This window comes from Strongylocentrotus purpuratus, unplaced genomic scaffold (assembly GCF_000002235.5).
Source record: "Strongylocentrotus purpuratus isolate Spur 01 unplaced genomic scaffold, Spur_5.0 spur5_scaffold_20, whole genome shotgun sequence".
NCBI classification, from domain to species: Eukaryota; Metazoa; Echinodermata; class Echinoidea; order Camarodonta; family Strongylocentrotidae; genus Strongylocentrotus; species Strongylocentrotus purpuratus.
The window spans coordinates 12891991-12913372 of record NW_022145606.1 but is presented as its reverse complement, the minus strand read 5'-3'; the positions used below and the strand labels follow the sequence as shown (position 1 = coordinate 12913372).

General features: G+C 36.2%; 1 protein-coding gene across 1 annotated transcript; it reads right to left on the bottom strand.

The window, feature by feature from the left end:
• Positions 1–1130: 1130 nt before the first annotated feature.
• On the bottom strand, positions 1131–9852 carry LOC586950 (alpha-(1,6)-fucosyltransferase-like). The gene is made up of 8 exons (XM_030992780.1): positions 9557–9852; positions 7825–8042; positions 7307–7421; positions 6761–7004; positions 5001–5256; positions 3288–3491; positions 2447–2597; positions 1131–1520 (listed from the first exon to the last, which is right to left on the bottom strand). The coding sequence occupies exons 2-8, from the start codon at positions 8001–8003 to the stop codon at positions 1347–1349; spliced, it is 1323 nt and encodes a 440-aa protein (XP_030848640.1). The 5' UTR covers positions 8004–8042; positions 9557–9852; the 3' UTR covers positions 1131–1346.
• Positions 9853–21382: the final 11530 nt, after the last annotated feature.

Sequence of the window (21382 nt, the reverse complement as noted above, 5' to 3'; positions counted from 1 at the left end):
CCAACATCTATTCGCGAAATTGACAACCTGGACCTCGTCAAAGCTTCAATGAATATCTTCCTTCAGACATTTAATGCTAATTTTATTGGAGGAGCTCGCGCCTTTGAATTTTTTTAAACATATATATGGCGCTAGTCAAATGCTGTTCATCATCATCATCAAACGAATAATTAATAACAAAGCATTTTTAAATGGCAAAAGAAGAAACAAGATAGAAAAAACGTAACATTAATACATTTCTTATTAACATCTACAATTATAAGATAAACCATATCTCATCAAATGTTATCAGCTGTCCACGACAAACGAATGATGTTTTTAGTATGATGCAATTCTTGTTAGGAAGATCTGCCTCACTGTTTCATTCATTCGTATTTGTAGGGACAAGACTGTACACATCTAACAGAAATCCTGCTTGTAACAGGACCCATTTGCTGAAGCAAGACAAATATTATGGTCTGAAGAACAGGATGTACGTGAGGGAAATCAGCCAGTATTCAGCAATCTCATATAACAGTGCATAATACCCGCAAGTCTAACATTTTCCAACATTAACACTTGTATAATTACACACAGTTTAAGGTTCACAACCTACTTTCCCCTCCTCAAACAAGAACAGGAGACCGGGCATTTTCCTCTATAAGGGAGTTTACAGATACAATCTGCGCATGGGCAGATGAAGGTCATTTGTACCAAAAAGGTCAAACCCACATAAATGAATTCTGGATATGCGCTCATGAAAGTTATGTAACATTATTCATGTATGCACCAACTGTACATTCTATGATACGCAGGTAGAATTTTTCTTATCAAGAGGGCAAACAATAGATATTCATGAAGCACATCTAGGACTTTGGCAGTTATTATTCTCATATGCTGAAAGTGGAACTTCTCCATGTGTAAAAGATCTGTGGATATTTGGGGTCATTTGTACCATGTGCTATATGTAAACTTCCTTATTGCTCCTCGCCTGTGGAATTCTCTCCCAACATCTATTCGCGAAATTGACAACCTGGACCACGTCAAAGCTTCAATGAATATCTTCCTTCAGACATTTAATGCTAATTTTATTGGAGGAGCTCGCGCCTTTGAATTTTTTAAAAACATATATATGGCGCTAGTCAAATGCTGTTCATCATCATCATCATCAAACGAATAATTGATAACAAAGCAACATAATACATTTTGTTTTAATTTAATTTTATTTATTTGTTCATTCACGGTAAAAGCCTAGTTCAGCTGATAAACTTAAAGAAGAGATTGTTAACGTTCACTCACTCTACTATCACACCAAACAAAGAATGAAAATCAAAGAAAGATTGTGGATTAAGACAGCCTATCAGGCGTCACACTCCATACAAGTGAACGTTCTCAGCCCCTTCATACACAGGCATCTTTGCAGTTTTGCCCTTGGCTTTGGAATTCTCACCAGACCAGAAGTATTGTCTGTCAACGCTAATTAGTTTCTTGGAGGCATCGAAATGGGAATGCTGTAACATTTCGTAAACCAGTCGACATATCTGCGTTAACAAAAAGAAAATAAAGTATGCAAGTTGTCATTTCTATTATAATTAGCTATTTTTAGTTTAGGAATAGGGCATTACCTTGTGAGAACTTGACACTTTCTATTTAAAAAAAAAAGAAAAAAGAAAAAAGATTGCTTGTGAGTATTCAAACAGTCACAACTGGCCGTTTATGATATGTGGGCATGGCATTTTATGATGAAACAAATCCTAATCAAATGATTGGTCGAGAGCGTACACGTGACCAGGCATTTATTACACGTAAATTGAATAATGACCGGTCATTAGTAAAATCATGTTTTAAAACAATTAAAACATCATCTTATAAAACAAATAATACACATCATTTTGTTCGGGCACTAGTAAAATTACCCGCACTCGGTACCTTCGAAACACCCTCGGCTATCGCCTCGGGCGTGTTATACTGTTCCAAAAGGACCTTGTGTGTGTAATTCTTAATGCCCTCACTGCTGTGTATTATTTATTTGTATAATATTATATTTGCCTCATTTTACATCATTTTTTTAGCGAGGATTATGTTTTACCTATATATCCAATGTGCCGTTTTTCTCCTGAAGGAAGAAGTACGATTTTGGACATTTGATACGGGGAAGGGGAGTGTGAAGGGGGAGGGGATGACGTGCACTGCAAAGGGAATACTATTTACCAGCGTTCTGTCTATAATATTCTCAAAACCCCTAATCGAATCATTCAAGTGAACAAGTTTAAACATTTAAAATCACCCACCCCTCCCTCAAGTGTACTTGAATAATGATAATACAATAATAATAATAAGAAGAATAAATCGGTAAAATGTTAGACTTTTTCAAGTTGATCGGAATAAAATGAATAGATAGATAAATGAGAAAATGAAAGAATTAATAAATAGATAACAATGATAATATAACATGGAAGATACATACATTTGAAGATAACGTGCAAACAACAAAATCCGAGCGAGCCAGAAGATGAAGGTCTATGATCATACCCATCAAAGATTCCTCGGACTGTCTTAATGATACACTCGCTGACTGAGATATATTATTATCACTCACAAACACATATCCAGGATATCTGTCAAAGAATAAAATGCAAACAAATTAAATCAATCCTTTTCAGGACTACACACCCTCAAGAAAGATAACCTAGAGTCCTTTTCATTACTCCTCAATCCTCCCTCTCTTTCTCACATGGCGCATCCGCAAGCCTACTATATAAATTAAATCATGTTGCAAATTACTTCTTAGCGTATTCGTAGTCGAGTAGTTTAGATAATAGAATGACGAAGGTCTTTGGATCGAGCCCGTTCAAAGAACTTCATAAAATGATAGTGACAATGTGATTTATTCGAGATATGTAATTTCATATCTTCGTAGCATTTTATTGATTAAACTTTATGAATGTTTAGACTTTTCAATAAAGTTTGGAGAAAATATAAACATTATCTATAATCGATTATAGTAATAATTTGTAACATTCATTTTTGAAATCGAAATGAATTTTGTATTCATTGTTAATACTAATATATATTTGGATTAATAATAATGATACATTTCATTTGATCAAATTGCAATTTATAATGCTGGGTTGAAGATTTTTTGTTGTCGTTATTTTCATCTAGTCGACATTAAGAAGTTTATATATATATATATATATATATATATATATATATATATATGTATACATATATATGTATGAATTCAATGTTGCAGTAGTGCTTTGGTACAATATGGCATTTAGCCACGATAGGTGTCCTAAACTCACTTTTTCCTGGCTTCATAGAGCAGACTGACCTCGTCTGTTGCTAAGAAGACTCTCCTGACGGACACTTCTTTTCTCTTCTCCAATTCCTGGTAGTATTTTTCGACATGGTCCATGTACTCCTCGATTCCGTGAAATTTGGCTTCCCCCTTGAAGTTGTTTTTGGCGTTCCGGCTCTTGATTTTATCTGTCCGCCTGACCTGAATGCTTTTTTTTTGTGGGGGGGGGGAGGGGGAGGGGGAGATAATTGAAAAAGCCACCTAGTCAATAGTCAATAAGATGCTTGAAATAAGTCTGCCCCCTCAGCTCTGTTTTGTTCTGACTGGTTAAGCTAAAAATACACTTCAGGTTAAAACAAGTCTTAATCATACTACACGTACATTGCTCTATACTATGTACTATTTGGCAACATGAGTTATTGTGTGATATACATTAACCGATGTTAAATGGTAGTATAGAGCTGCAAAAAGAGTTATGTTAGTTTTAGCAAATGAAAAGATAATTAGACCTTGCTATTGATCCAAAATTCCATTATTAAATCCATACTAGTACAGGGGGGGGGGGGGGTGTTTCACAAAGATCCTAAGTAGAACTTAACTCTATGTTGGACTTAAAAATTATGGACAGCAATTGGAGTCCTAAAATGAAATATATTCAAAAAACAGAAATTCAAGTATTTTAGACTTTTTATAAATTCCACATCCAGAACATGAAATCTCCTTGATGATAGAAAATATGAATGATTTGAATAATTTATTAATGCCTTTCAAAATAACTTTTACAAAATATTTTCAAAGAAGCTAATGGCTTTCCATAATTTTTAAGTCCAACTTAGAGATAAGTTCAACTTAGGATCTTTGTGGAACACCCCCAGGCCTAGGCCTAAGTTAAAACAGGCCAAACGCGTTTTGACCAACCGCGATGCTTAAATACTAGAGCTATTTTATAGTGGCTCACTCCCGCCACCCATCCTCTCGAATCAGCGCTAAGAAAGATAACCGACAGTCCTTTTCAGGACTACACACCCTCAAGAAAAATTTTCAGGACTCCTCAATCCTCCCCTCTCTCACATGGTGCATCCGCAAGCCTACTGTATAAAACGTAGGCGATAAACCGACTCATGCCAAGGCATGCTCTTTCTTATCGGTTTCTACTCAGCCTTTAAATGTTGATATGGTTAAACTTTAGCGTGATTTCGGCGAAACATAGCATCTTGCTAGCTGTAGCAACAACAAAAAATAAACTCCGATTCATTTCGTATTCTGTGTTGCTACAGCAGACAGCCAGTGAAAACAAATTCATTTAATACAATTATGGAAATGCGAGCATAGCTTTAAACACACAGAACTTTGTTATTTCTGGCTCATTTGTCGTGATTGAGGTGTCATATGAAAAGACTGAAGATAAACTTTCTAGAAATGTGATATTCTTTTCAACAATTAGATACCGTACGCCAAATGACTTTTTGGTACCCTTTTAATATTCAAACTGTTTTTAATTACTCATGCATACGAGTTCATCAGATGAAAGAAGAGGGTCTAAGCATTAAAAATACGTGTCGTTTATTAACTATAATTATGATTAAGTTATGATAAAACATCGATAACTCTCGATTTCGTTTTTTCTGGGACGCACTTTATAATGGAAACGAAATAGCGACTATTTTCAGGGGCTTATGCACCGTTTTACACTTAAAGACCTTAACATTCGTCTCACCCAACGATCGGATGAGTGAATCCTAAGGCAGTTGTCTTATTGTCAATGAATTCTAGGGTTTGAGGCTGAGGTTTCAGAATATAGGTGATGATTTGTCCTATCCACCAGATGAGGGGTTTACTGTGGACTCTCATCAGTCTCTCAGAGATGTCTTCAGGAATCGCCAAAGGTAGGAAGTCTGGCTTTGTGTTCGTTTTTGCAAAGTCTGCTATGACGGGGATTTTCACCACTTGGATGCTATCATTTCCATCAGGAGCTTTACATGAAAAAAAAAAAAAGATGCATGCATTCAGTTGTTATATATTTCTACCGATTTCTACAACATATTGCATAATTTTCCATTATTTATTGATTTTTCACAATCATCCATCATATCATCTGTCTATAATCTCTGTTTACTTAAGCCCTCATCACACCAAACTAGTTCTTACTACGTTCTCGAAAATGTTGCCAAACGGGCTCAGACTGAGATGGACGAACTACGAACGGACTGATTGCCGTACTATGAAGGATATAGGATCGAAGTGCGGTTATTCCGTTCGTAGTACGTACATCTCGTTTTAAGTACGTTGTCACCACGTCTAATTGCCGGACGGGGAAAATTTTGAACATGCTTAAAGTCCTAGATCACCCTTCCCGACCAAGGAGTTCTTAAACAGATCGTAAACAGTGGCTAGTACGTGTGATGGGGGCTTCACTTGAAAGTATTGATCTGTACAGCTTGGAGCGTTGCAGTTGAACAAGAATGAGCAATATTATTATTAGTACACTGTCGCTCATAAAGGTGGAATATTTTAGTTTCACACCAATTTACGGAATTATTTTTAAAAATATTTAAAAATAATAGATCTAGATAAAAGTATACATTCTCAGATTTTATTGAATAATAACTTGCCAAGGTGTGTTTTGCGGAACTGCTAAATCATGTGTATGCTACTATGCTTATTAATTAGGGGACCTACGCTCTCAAGTCATAAATGACAGTAATGAGGATTAATGCCCCACAAAAGGGCACTAATATAGCACATCGACACGGTTTTGATCCTGGGGCCTCACAGTTATGAGGCCATTGTTTTGTCACTGAACCATGACTGTACGCAGCGGGGGCTAGGGTAGGGGGCAGTTTCCATAAATAAAAAAAACCAAAAAAAATGCAATAAATTTTCAATAATTGATTGCATTTTACCCCGGTCCCCAACATAAAAAAAAATCCTCTGGAAGGCCATGCATCATGTCTCAAGGCAAGGGCACACAGAATTTTGTTAATGTTAGGCACCGGGGTTAAATGCAATAAATTATTGAAAAGGTATTGCATTTTTTTTTTAATTTATGGAAACTGCCCCCTACCCTAGCCCCCGCTGCGTACAGTCATGGTTCAGTGACAAAGCAATAGCCTCGTAACTGTGAGGCCCCAGGATCAAAACCGTGTCGATGTGCTATATTAGTGCCCTTTTGTGGGGCATTAATCCTCATTACTGCCATTTATGACTTAAGGGCATAGGTCCCCTAGTTGATAAGCATAGTAGCATACACATGCTTAAGCAGTCACGCAAAAAACACATTGGCAAATTATTATTCAATAAAATCTGAGAATGTATACTATTATCTAGATCTATTATTTTTAGATTATTTTTAAAAGAATTCCATAAATTGGAATAAAAAAAAAATATTCCACCTTTATGAGCGACAGCGTAGTATTATAATTATATTATTATAAATATTATTCGAAACAATCTAATGTACCGTTTCAGGATACCTACTTGGCCACTTAGTGTAAGCTGTGGTCTCTACTTGTCCATCAAGGCAATTCTCACTGAGGGGGCGAAAGAACTTGTCCCATCCCCCTGGGGAATAGACCCATTCCGAGGAATTAAGGATGAGGGTTCTCTCACTGCCGTATGCCATAATCAGGCAGAACGACAAATGATGAACGATGGATCCGAATCCAACGCGATGGCTTAAATCGCACACGATCTTTTTGGCTTTTCTGCAATCTGGAGGATTCTGGTGAAAAAGATATGAACGATGAAACCACAATTTATTGATTTGAACACAATCACAACGACTTAAATAAAATATAAAAAATATATCAATAACCTATTTTATTGCCCTCCGTTAGAAATCAAGTTCGCATGAAGACATTGTACTTTTCGCACGTTTTTAATGGCAACGTCATGTAATGCTATTTAAATTGCCTTTGTGTCGTTGACCAATAGCCTGATGACATCATCACTGACATAAATACATGTATCTCCTGGCAAACTCGAGGAAAAAATGCCCAACTACATCTCTGCCTATTACTATACCTGAAGGAAATGGAGTCTCTGCTGTATAAGATTTGATAGATTCCTCAACTCGCCTTCTTGCCATGATGAATTTCCATCCACTTGACTTAGAGTGTTGTTATCTGACACGATGGGCCTGGGTGGAAATTTAAAAGATATAAAAGCTGATGAAAACACACTATTCCTTTATCAGAAAGACACCAACCGATGAACACATTCCCAAACAAAGATTATGTGGTTCTTCGTGTAAGACCATGTTCATTTACAAAGGGTCATGAAGTTTAAATTGAAAGAATACAAATTAATTAAGGAAACAGACTGAGGTTCTTTCAACTGATGTCCAAGTAGAGTTAACATATGGACAGTCCATTAAAAAAAAATAGCTCTGTTTCCAGGTGTTTTTTTTCTCTTTCTCTCAGTCTGTATCTCTCTTCTCCTCTAGTACATCCTTCCTAAATATGCCATTGTATATCAATATGATTCTGATAGACAGAAAGAAAAAAAGATTGTCGAAATGAGGGTAAGGTCAAAAATAATACTTTTGTTCTTCGTCAGGTTTTCCTCGGTTGTGGAGCTCAGGGCGAGGTGATTTCTGCTTGGAAGACTTCATGTGCTGGATATACCGAGGAGATATATCTCGTTCAAATACGATGAAACTGCTGATAAACAAGACTAGCGTAATCACCAACAACACCTTGTACCTGGTATCCATGTTCATAACTCTCCCGTGTTAGACAACCAAACCGATTTCTGATTTCTGCATAATAGATTTAGATAATGACAAAGACAGTGTTAACTTAAAAAGAAGGTTGAGTTCTGGGAAGAGGTGAAAAATAATTTGTGAGCGTTATCATTCTTATCATGCAAATGTGGAAGAACATCAGATAAGACATATTCCCTGAAAAGCATGGCTCTTCAAATGCCTTTATATTCTAAATATGTCATGTAACTCGTAAAAGTCGGGGGGTAAGTTTTTTACGCCACGTGTTCGTGTAGTCCCATATGCATCTTTCTGTGTACAGTGTTTGTAACTTTACCAAGACTTGGCCAAATTTCTTATCATTTTGATGATTTCAGAACCTTGCAATACACACGAATTCTTATATGTTAGATGATCAACCTTTTCTGGTTGATTTCACACCGTTTCTTTCTCAATGCAATCGCATGACAAGAACTCAACTTCATCTTTAATCTGTATCACCAACACAATGTCAAAGGTAGGGGACATTTAAGTTGTCTTGAAATCAGAAGATCGTTTTCTCCTCGTTCTCCTCCTGCTCGTTCTATTTTTTCTTCTCCTCCTCCTCCTTCCATCCTCTGTTGGAAGAGGGTACTGTCGTATTTAAAACATACTATTTCGTTCTTGATTAAACGCTACAAGTGCATTAAAATTAACTAAACTTGAGCAGCAAATGGGCTAGGCTGATTTCTTGGAAATTGTCTTAGTATTACAGTATGAATTTCAAGTGGAGGTACTAGAATAATGAAAACTGCCTATAGCATTCACTTAGGTGAATCCCTGGTCGGGTTACAATGTTTGCGTTTACTTTGTTTCTGTTGTCCTTTGTCTTAGAGTTTGAAAAAAGTTAAATTAAAACTAGGAAAATTATGATTTTGAAGGGTGCAATTAATCAAACACAAACATGCAACTGCTTAAACTCATATCACTATGTAAGAAAACAAATTCTAGTGCTTCATTTCGCTTTATTAACATCTGGCAATGTGATCACTTTTTGCTTTCCCTGTTTTAGCCTCTAACACTTCCTCTCACAAACATATAATTACACCCCGTACTATAAGTCTACTCACATACACTCGTTTTTTTTAAAACATTCATATCATAGTTATGTCTGAACAATTCAGACATTTTCATATTCGAAACGATACACAATATATCTCACCCGATACGCTGGTCAGCTACTATTCTAACTTCCGTAATGTCAATTCCAAACGCTCGTTGACAACGTAGAGAACCCGTCGAAAATGAGCATTTTTTAGGGAAGTTCTAAATAAGTATTATCTTTCAAATGCCGTTGGAATTTAATCTTTTCATTTTTGATGGCCTGCAAATGGGACATAGTACCTTTAATCAGAACATGCGATCACCATAATTTTCCTTTTCCTGTTAGCCTCCACCTCCTATCACAAACGTATAACAACACCCGGTACTACTCACATGACACTCGTTTCATTTTGCAAACATTCATATCATAGTTCTGTGTTAAAAATCCAGACAATTTCATACTTAAAACGATACACAATATATCTCACCCGATACACAGGTCAGCTGCTATTCTAAGTTTCGTAATGTATATTCCAAAAGCACGTTGACAACGTAGAGAACCCGTCTAAAATGAGCAATTTGTCGGACGAAGAAAAAAATCACCGATATCAATTTATCATTTGTGCATCCGATTTAATCAAGATAGCGCATAAATGGATATTGTCCATCTTCAAACTAGTGGCATTCATATAAAGTAAAACAATTAATAGCAACATCAAACGTAGTTTGCATGCATTGCAAAAACATGACGGACAAGAACAAAAATATTGTGTCAATTCTCGATCTCGCCAATACGGAAGCGTTAAAGTGCCATTCTACTTGAGGACATGACGAGATATTTCATCTTGTCAAGTCGACTTAATATCCATATCATGTCGACATGTAAAGATATTTAACCTACCATGTCGACTTATCAACTTTTATTAGTCGACATGGCGAAATAAATTATCTTGCCAAGTCGACTTCACAAAAAGTTCCTGTCGTCATGACGACATAAGTTATCTTACCAAGTCGACTTCTAAAACATACATGTCGTCATGGCGACATATATTATCTTACCAAGTCGACTACCCAAAAAGTAATGTCGACATGGCGAAATAAATTATCTTGCCAAGTCGAGTTCACAAAAATTTATGTGGATATTATGCAGTGGCGTACCTGGGGTACTCCGTCAGGGGGGGCAAGCGACCGAAACAAACAAAAAAGGCGATGCTAATTTTCACTTCTGGCGAGCGAGCGAGCAAAAAAAATCTTTAAGTAACGTTTGGTATATAAACTGGTATTGTTGCAAGTTGGGGGTGGGAACATTCACTTGTTAGCGACGTTAATTTCATTTTTTTGCAAACGAGTGTAGCGAGCAAGAAAAAAAATCAGTTCTTTTTTAATAATTGCCACTTAAACTTGGTTCAATTGTCCCATGCAGGGCGCGGGAACAATATTGTGTTTAGGGTGATTTTATACCCATTTTAGCTAGCGAGCGAAAATACATCTTTCTCTCAATGAATTGCTATATAAAATTTGTTTCATTGTTGCAGGTAGGGGGCGGGCACAATCGTGTTTAAGGCAATGTCAATCCCATTTTGGCGGGCAGGCAACCCCCTATATTTCTCTTTTTAATGATATTGTAGCAGGTTAGTGGATAATTCCACGAGCTAGCGAGCGTAGCGAGCGAAAAAAAATCACTTTTCTTTTATAGGGAAAATATGGTACATAAAACTTGGGTTCATTGTTCCATGTCAGGGACGTGATTATTAAAAGCGGTGTTATTTCTATTTTGGCGAGCGAGCGAAGCGAGCGAGCAAAAAAAAAATCACTTTTCTTTTATAGGGAAAATATGGTATATAAACTTGGGTTCATTGTTCCATGTCAGGGACGTGATTATTAAAAGCGGTGTTATTTCTATTTCGGCGAGCGAGCGTAGCGAGCGAGCAACATTTTTGTAATGATAATTGGTTCATAAATTTCAGATTTTTTTGTTGCAGGGCAGGGCTTACACAATCATGTCTAAGGTGATGTTAATTCCGTTTTGGCGAGCACGAGCACACCAAAACTTCTTTGAATAATGTTTGGTACATAATTATTAACTGGTTGTTGCAGGTTGGGGCGGGTACATTAGCGGTGTCAATTCCATTTTGGCGAGCGAGCATAGCGAGCAAGCAAAAAAAATAAATTCTCTTTTAATAGAAATTAATAAATAAACTTGTTTTTATTGGTGCAGGTCAGGATGGACGCAATCGCGTTTAACGCGATTCAATTCCTTTTTGGCGAAAGGGCGAAAAAACTCTTCCATTTTTAATGATATTGTTGCAGGTCAAGGGTGGGCACAATAATTGTTTCCAAAGCAATGTCTATTCATTTTATTCGCGAGCGAGTGTAGCGAGCGAGAAAAATGAATTAGTCTCTTTTAGTAACACTTAGTACATATATTGTGTGTTATTGTTGCCATGGTTGCAGGTCGGGGCCCGTCTGGGCAGGCACAATTGTATTCTAGGCAATACTAATCCTTTCCTTTTTTCAGGGGGACGAGCAAGTGAAAACATTTAATACAAAATAGGCTAGCAAGGAGTTCGCGCCAGCGAAGAGTTTCACATTTGTTATATCACTTATATTTTCCTATTTTCATTTGTTTTAATTTTTCAGGGCCGTATGCGGAATATTTTTCTGGTGGGGGAGGGGGAAAGATGCGTTAAAAGTTTCGAAGAATCTCAAAAGCAAAAGGAGTGAAGGGAGTTCGAGCGATCGAACTGGTCATGAGGTTACTTTTGCCCCCCCCCCCCGGTGCGTACGGCCATGGTCTTTTTTTTTTAATTTACCCAGTTTTATTCCGTTCCTTTTCTTTTCCCTTTTTCTTCCTTTTCTCTTCTTCTTCCTTTTTTCTTTCCTTTTTTTCCTTTTTTCTCTTTCTTTCCTTTTTTCTTCCCTTTTCCTTTTTTCTTTTCCTTTCCTTTTCCTTTCTTTTCTTTTCTTTCCTCTTTTTCTTTTTTCCCCTGGAGCCCGTCAGGGGGGGGGGGGGCACTCTGCCCCCCCCTGCCCCCCCCCCCCCATAGGTACGCCAGTGATATTATGTGGATATTAAGTCGACTTGACAAGATGAAATATCTCGTCATGTCGTCAAGTAGAATGGCATTTTAACGCTTCCGTACGCCAACATCCCCAACTCTTGCCCGGTCGACGATGGTTCCTTTGTCTCGCAGTTACTATTCAATGTGACGTCATATGTATATATAAATGAACATGATTGTATCGAAGCGCAGGCTGTGCACGAAGTCTTTGTTCAAGCTGTTTCTGCTGCTGGGCTTCAGTTGATTAGTTATGGTTCGATCGCCATGTGCCCGAAAAGATCGATGTTCAATTTGTATTATTATAATATTTATATGATATTGGATGGCTTTGAGTGTGATAAAAGAATATATTCCTCGATCTATCGAAATAGCGAGAGCAATATATTCTTATTATATCACACGAAAACAAAGCCATACAGTACTAGTAGTATTATCTATTACAGGCTGACTAGCAAAATAACACAATTCGATAATCAAACAACATTGCATCGACAGTTGAAGTTCCAGGATGACAGAGCAATATGAAAACAATATTGATTTGTCATCTGGGTACCGAGCTAAAGGTATTAAATACACTGTCTTATTGTCCCACTTGGAAGCCTTATATAAATAACAATAATAATTATTATGTGATGCGGCTTAAAAGTATACCATTGAAATTTGAATCTCTCTCTGTCTCTACCTCCAGTCTCTCGCTCTCTCTCTCTCTCTCTCTCCCTCCCTCCCTCTCTCTTCTTGAGTCCCATCCTTTTGTGCTTCAGACGCAATCACAATGGCTCCGAGTTGGTTATTGTCCAGCTTCAAACTACTGCATATTGTGCCATTCATATACATTGACAATTTCAAAAGCAACATTCAATGCATTGTGCACTGGAACACAACACCTCCAAATTCGCCCTTTCGACAATAGTTCCTTTGTGTCGCAGTTACTTTTCAATTTGACACAAATGAATATGACTACAGTATTTCGAAGCCAAGGCTGTGCACGTAGTCTTAGTTCAAGTTGTTTCTGCTGCCGGGCTTCAATAATAAAAAAAAAGCCATGCTTCGATCACCATTTCCCCGAAAAGATCGCATAGAATTATTATTAATATAATATGAATTTTTATTTGATGCAGGATAAAGGTATACCACTGATTTCCGCTCTGTCTTAACATCCAGCCTCTCACACCAACCCCCCTCTCTCTCTCCCTTCTTTATCTTCCTCCTTCAGCTCTTTTTTCATAGTAATTTCACATATTTCATTTGAAATTTGGCAGACTTCTAACACATTGCTCTACACAGTCTAGGACACGCTCGTTCATCTGCAATGTCTAGCCTGCCCTTCATAATGCCATCTACATACTCTATATTCAAACCCGAAACCTACACCATCAAATATCGCTTGAATTTATTTCCATGTTAAAAGAAGTACAATAATCGAAACAAAACATAATATGTCTAGGACACGCTCGTTCATCTGCAATGTCTAGCCTGCCCTTCATAATGCCATCTACATACTCTATATTCAAACCCGAAACCTACACCATCAAATATCGCTTGTATTTATTTCCATGTAAAAAGAAGTACAATAATCGAAACAAAACATAATATGTATATACTATAAGAGATAAACGACTGGATGGCCCTACCCCGCATCCACGAACATGATGGCGCTGTTCCATCGACGGGTCCAGACTTACAGCACATGTATATATAAATATGATATCGAACGTTTCTTTACACAAACTGATAATTAGTAACAAAGATACATATAATACAATTCGGTAACATTGTTCATTGGAAGAAAATGGTGCTATTAAAGGTACTGACTTCGATGATAAATGTACAGTTATAGACAATCTGACATTTTGAGTAAAAATAAACCATTTCTGATGAAAATAAATTGGGAAAAACCGATGTGATTGATTCCTTAATTCTCCAAACTATATTACATTCCATTTTTAAAACTATGTTTTTGGAGAAGCATTTTACTTCCATTGTCAACAGCAAGAAACTATATCTAGACACCTCAGTTTTTCTTACAATGACCGTTTGTTTCGGGTTTCGTTTTTTTCTGGGATGCATTCTATACATACATTACGTGTATAATATTATGTAATGCAAAAGGAAATGAGAGAATAACGGTTGCGTTATTCTTTCATTTTCTTTCATGTTACTTTCGTTTCCAGGAGAAGTGCATAGTTGTATAATTACGTTTGCTTTTAATTATATGATATATACTGTATGTATGTAAGCATGCATGTAATATGAAATTATACTTCACAGCGTCATTAGAAGGACATAGGCCTATGTAGTTAAAACATGAGTCATTAAGTAGACATGGTCATTAGCAGGGCATTTCCATGTCCTGTTAACGATTGAACATTATAATTACTGCCCTCTACGTACGTATTTAGGCACAATAAACTTCCAGCACTCCCTCATCAGTCATTTTATTATTAATTAATTATTTATATTGTTTTGAATTTAGGTTTAGGGTTAGGATACGGGTTAGGATTATATACCAGCTTTTTTATGATGTCTTGTTAATGTATAAGGGTAATATATAGATGTCATGCTAATACAACATGTAAGATTACGTATATATATTATATATATAGGCTTATATCATATATATATATATATATATACAACTAGAAATCGAGGAGGGCAGAAAACGAAAAACAAAGAGACAGCAAAGGAAAGAGGGACGGAGGGAGAGAGAGGGGGCAGGGAGAGAGAGAGAGAGAGAGAGAGAGAGAGTGAGAGAGATGGAGAGAGAGAGAAAAGGAGAGACGAAGGGAAAGAGAAAAAGAGAGACCCGAGGGAGGGAACGACATATAGAAGGACGACAGTTAGTTGAAAATAGAAATATGCTCAGGATAAGTCAATATGTCCTTCTTTCATATGACCATCATTATTAATTAAATCAATGTTTCATTAAATACGACCACCTGTCACAGCTTTATATTATCTTGATTACTTCCACGCCGATAAATTTCTCTAAAAAACAATTTATAGACTAATTACCAGGTGTTTTTCTGTTTCTAAAACCTGCTTATGAAAGATATACAAATCGACCCCCGTCTCTAAACCAATTTTGTACCCCCCCCCAAAAAAAAAAATACGGAAATATCCAAAGCATTTTATTCCTGTTAGTCATTCTTGCACCTCTGGCAGCGGTTCAAGAGTTCTGCAGAAGTGATTGGATCGAAGACAACTTTAAATCTTCACTGATTGGTAAGACATTGTATGGTGTAGGCCTGTTTGGAAATTAAGTCAATGGCAATTTTAATATTAAAAGAACATGTTGAAGGTTCGAATCTCAGTAATGCACTAAAGTCTTTTGGTAAGACATTATTAATCGACATTTATCACTCTCCATCCAGTAATGATAATTGCAATGGCCGCAGGAAGAACAGCATTGATGTAGATGATGCCTCAGTGGGTAAACATTTCTATTATTACCACTATGATGAGAAGTACTAGTATAATCATCATTGTTGTTATTATTATTATCATTACTGTTATTATCATTATTATTGTTATTATTATTATTATTATTATTATTATTATTATTATTATTATTATTATTACTATCACTATTATAGGTTTTTTTTTGCCAAATTCTCGAGTTTGTCATTTAAATTAATTTGTCTTGTGTTCAAATTCAACGGTTTTAGTGCTGTCAGATATATCTTGGGTTCATATTCCTTTTTCTAATTTTTAAATCTATGAAGTTTTCGCTAGGATCTATGTATGTTTCATTTAAATTAATGAATAATGTGCTTCTTTCGCTATTTGGTCATTCGATTTGGCGCAACACGATTTCTGACATCGCGAAGGTGTACTTTCAGCATTCGAATTCATTTGTTTCATTTAAATTAGTACTTTGTGCACTTAAATTGAAGGTCAATATACATTTCTCGTTTATTACACACTTTTTATAGCTCATTCCTTTTCCTACAAAATTGTTTTTGTCCATGTGTATTTCATCATATTTTATTTTCTTGCATTTATACACTTAATATTTATATAGTTTTAGATTTATCTGATATTCATCTTCCCTTAAGTTTGATTGTTAAGAAGAAAAAACGACTTACATGTACGGAATTGATGGTCTCAATATTTTTGTAAATTTCCATGTAAGGAAGTTGTTTGTCTTGTGTTTCATCATAAATTTATCACAATTTCATTATGGAGGAAGGGTACAACATTGTGACTTGGGTAGGTATTTTGTCCGTGCAGAAATGCCATATCCCTTGATTTAGCCCCTTCTTTACCTAATGTCTGACTACACCCATATGCATTGTCCTCACAATTAATACATGGAATAACAGAAAAGACCCTAATGGCAAATCATGCATTTAATTTCATTTTTAAACTATAAACGTGTGTTGCATTTCTTCCCCCTAACTTTCCTTACTTGAATAAACATAATTCGAATACGAATGACAGGTGTGAATTTTAATGATACAAATGACGGCTCGACAAGTGACGATAAATTTGAATGCTAGTTGAGCAGTCTCTAAATTAAATGACAGGTCTATGAAACCCTTCGACCAAAATCCTAAATTTAATACCCAAACGGGAAAATTGGATGATAATTGGCATGGCAAAGCCGATCTGCGCTTACTTAAATGCAAAGTAAGTGAATTCGAATCACCTACTCGCGAAAATCCCCGGGAAATCCTATATTATAACTATTATTAGTAGTACTGTTATAATATCATTATTATTATTATTATTATTATTATTATTATTATTATTATTATTATTATTATTATCACTATTACTATTTGTATTATGATTAATATAGGATTTTCCGGCCCAAATCGCGAGTTTGTCATTTAAATTAATTTGTGTTGCGTTCAAATTTGACGGTTTTAGTGCAGTCAGGTATACCTCGGGTTTATGTTCCCTTTTCTAGTTTTCAAATCTATGGAATTTTCGTTAGAATCTACGTATGTTTCATTAAAATTAATGAACAATGTGCTTCTTTCGCTATTTGGTCATTCGATTTGGCGCAACACGATTTTCTGACAACGCGACGGTGTACTTTTAGCATTCGAATTCATTTGTAGCATTCAAATTAGCACTTTGTGCACTTAAATTGATGGTCAATATACATTTCTCGTTTATTACACACTTTTTATAGCTCATTCTTTTTCTGTCAAGATTGTTTTTTCATGTGTATTTCATCATATTTCGTTTTCTTGCATTTATACACTTATACTTATTAGATTTAACTGGTATTCATCAGCATTTAAGTTTGATTGATAAGAAGAAAAAACGACTTACATCTACGGACATGATGGCTCAGTATATTTGTAAATGTTCATGTAAGGAAGTTTGTTTGTCTCTTGTTTCATCATAAATTTATTATAATTTCACCATAATGAAATTATGGAAGAAGGGTAGAATATTGTGACTGGGGTAGGGACTAGAGTCAACAATTTGAACATGATTAATTATTTAGCCATGTCTTTAGCCATCGATCTACTGGCGGGAAAGTAAACTATGAAACTCTAAGAAAAACAGAGGGGTGTGCTGGGTATAAGAGACGATGTGAATTACTTTTGTAAAATTCCGAGTCTGTAGTAAAAAGGGGCGATTGAGGGTACCCCCACCTTTCCCGGGTATATGAAAATGTCAGTGCAGAAATGCCATATCCCTTGATTTTGCCCCTTCTTTACTTTATGTCTGACTACACCCACCTGCATTGTCCTGAAAATAAATAAATGGAATGACAGCTTAAACCCAATGGCTAATCATGCATTTTAACTGCATTATTTAAAAACTGTAAAAGTTTGTTGCAATTCTTCCCCTACATTCCTAACTTGAATAAAAATGTTACGAATATGAATGACAGGTGTTAATTTGAATGATAAAAATTACGCTTCGACAAGTGAATATTAATTTGAATGCTAGTTGAGCAGTTTTTAAATTGAATGACAGATCTATGAAACCCTTCGACCAAAATCCTAAATCCTAAATCCTAAATCCTAACTACAAAAACTGTAAAATTGAATGATAACTGGCATGGCAAAGCCGATCTGCGCTAACTTAAATGCAAAGTAAATGCATTCGAATGACAAACACGCGAATTTGGCCGGGAAACCCTATACTATTATCATCATAATCATTATTATTTTTACTACTATTACTTTAATTATATCCTATTGTATCCCATGAAAATCTTATTCAGGTAATTTAAAACGTCACTGTATATACCTAATACTCGTACAGTTGGTTTAGTATAGATGATGGACAAGGCTATTGAAAATTAATGTGATTTCAATATGGAAACGTTTGCTTGGAATTGTCTATAAAATAAGTTGACCACAACACACAGCGTTGAGTGCAGGGGTCGCGGCACAGATCGACGTGTGGCCGTTGAACTCGTCGGGAGATACGCTCGAGTGCACACCCCGCTATTTTGCTTTATAGTCCAGGATTTTTACAGCCTGGCATGTCGTTAAAAAAAAGCGGTGAACAAAACAGAGGACTAACGAAGATGGCGGATATCATGTGATCACGTACGAGCGCTGGCCATATTTTTTCGAACAACTATGAGCGTTCTAGTTATATGTACAATTATGTGCTCACGGCCACTGGCTTCATCGAGCAAGTAGTTCCATTATATGAATGAGTAAATTCCGACAAAAAACAATCAAAACAAGTTTAATACCAGCAGAAAGCTAACGATTATATTATTCTTTAGCCACTCACCCCAACGCCGCCTGACCACAATTTTACGAGTGAGAGTTTGCGTTTAGGGAAGGATTTTAAAAAATTATTTATTTCTAATAGATCTAGATAATGGCATACATTCTCATATTTTATTGAATATTTTTTGCGAGTGTTTGTTTTGCGTGACTGCTAAATCATGTATGTGCTATTATGCTAAACAGGTAGGGAACCTACGTCCTTAAAACATAAATGACAGTAATGAGGATTAATGCCTCACAAAAGGGCACTAATATAGCTGATCGACACGACATTGCTTAGCCCCTGAATCATGACTGTAGGCAGTGTTTGCTAGGGTACGCGGCCGCCCCCATAAATCCCCCAAAAAGAAGAAAATGCAATAAATTGTCAAAAATTAATTGCATTTCACAGGGAAAATTCCTCTGTAGGGCCATGCATTATGGTTCAAGGCATGGCCACACAGATGAATTTTTTCCTGTTGGGGGCCGGGGAAAAATGCAATGAATTTTTGACAATTTATTGCATTTTTTTCGTTTTGGGGGATTCGTGGAAGGCGCCGCGTACCCTAGCAAACACTGCCTACAGTCATGATTCAGGGGCTTAGCAATGGCATCGTTACTGTGAGGTCCCAGGACAAAAATCGTGTCGATCAGCTATATATTAGTGCCCTTTTGTGAGGCATTAATCCTCATTACTTTCAATTATGACTTAAGGACGTATGTCCCTTAGCTGATTACATAGTAGCACACATATGATTAAGCAGTCACGCAAAACAAACACTCGCAAATTAATATTCAATAAAATCTGAGAATGTATGCCATTATCTAGATTTATAGGAAATAAATAATTTTTTTAAATCCTTCCCTAAACTGGGGTAAAAAAAAAATATTCCACCATTATGACCAACAGTGTAGTTAAGATGAGAGAGAGCCCCGTATAGCCTTGCTTATGGGCCTCGCGATTGCAGGACTTCGCCATGCACTCCATACACTTCAGTCATGCACAATAAGAGCTTAAACATTTCAGCATTAGATCTAGATTCTATATCTAATCGGTAGCATTAATTTGTTTTAGAAAAAGTCTGAATAAACTTCAAGGTATCTCTTTCAGTAATATTACTACACACTGATTCAAAATTAAGAAAAATCAAATCAACACTTATTCTGTGGCTCGCCGGCCGCTCAAAACGTGACAATCGGATACGTACGTACGCTCACGAACGCGTACAAATATTCATCAGCGAAATATTTACGCGCATGCAAAGAGTAAGATAGCTCCTAAGACGAGTAAAGCTTCGAAGAGACTGAGGTTGTTGGTTTTTTAATCATCCAACGGATAAAGAGTCTGTGACATAATTTATTAGGGAGCAAAAAGCCACTCTACACACTTGTGAATATTTTTACTCATTCGGTCACTAAAGTTGGAGAATACTCATCCAATATTACATGTACTTTAATGAGTAAAAAGACTGATCGAGAAAGTATACGGGTCACATACTCGTTTAAAATATCATATGTGCACACTTTTACTAAGAGAAAGGTGGTGTATTCACCAAATGTGTAAAATAATGCATTTATTTGATATATTCTCTCGACTGAATGAGTGGGCTACGATTTTTACTCACCATACTTAGTTCCGTTTTTGTGTGTGAAGGAGAAGAAGAAAAAGAGGAGGATTATGAAGAAGCTGAGGTTGAATTTGTTGAATGTTTATAACGTACAACAAAATAAGTATATGCGAAATTAAAAAAGTATGAACCGGCAGAAGAAAGAAAAATATGTGTTCAGGCTATTTAAATCATATTACACGTCGTTCGCTTCTCTCCTCTGACTGCCAAGTAAAAGTTTTCTATTTCCTTTATATCATTAGGAAGGGAATTCCAATGTTTTATGGCAATGAAATAATAACGAATTTCCAGTACTACCCACTCTTTCTGGTAAGTTGAAGTTGAATCGGCCTTTTCTTCTATCATAATCATGTAAGTCAGTAACAGGATCGAAGTTGGATCGAATAATAATGATTCGACCTAGTAAGAAACATTTTATGCACGTGATGCAATACAAGTTGTTTTGATATGTGGTTGACTTCAAGAAAAGCAGCTTTAGAATGTTTGCTGTAGCCAACACGAGTTCTTGGACCAGAACAGTTGATGAATCTCATCATTTTGTTCTGTATAATTTTCAACTTCTTTTGATCTGACATGTTTATGTATACCATGCACGGTTAGCATAGTCAAATAAACATTGAATGAGAGCAAAACAGAGTATACGTCTTGCTTTTAGTTGCTAAATCCATATAACTTTGATATCTGTACACAGATTTCAGAGGAGAATTTGCTTTTTCCCTCGGGACCCGAGTCCCCTCTATGAAAAATGTGATTATTTGACGGTCAACAAACGTATATCATCTATCGAAGGAGCCTCCCTAGTCCATTTCGACGCCTACTCGATGCTTGTCATTATGGACCCTGCACGTGTGCAATGCAGTGCATATGCAGGGTAAAAATAATAACGATCGAGACTGAGCTGCATATATGCTATCGCACCCTATTTCGCGCGT

What these genes read in the sequence shown, in the direction of transcription:
- LOC586950 (XM_030992780.1), bottom strand. Translation starts at nt 8,003, where the DNA reads ATGAACATGGATACCAGGTACAAGGTGTTGTTGGTGATTACGCTAGTC. An exon ending in AGAGACTCCATTTCCTTCAG is followed by an intron (nt 7,005 to 7,306) that starts GTATAGTAATAG and finishes CTTTTTCACCAG; the next exon opens with AATCCTCCAGATTGCAGAAA. An exon ending in CTCTATGAAGCCAGGAAAAA is followed by an intron (nt 2,598 to 3,287) that starts GTGAGTTTAGGA and finishes ATTCTTTGACAG; the next exon opens with ATATCCTGGATATGTGTTTG.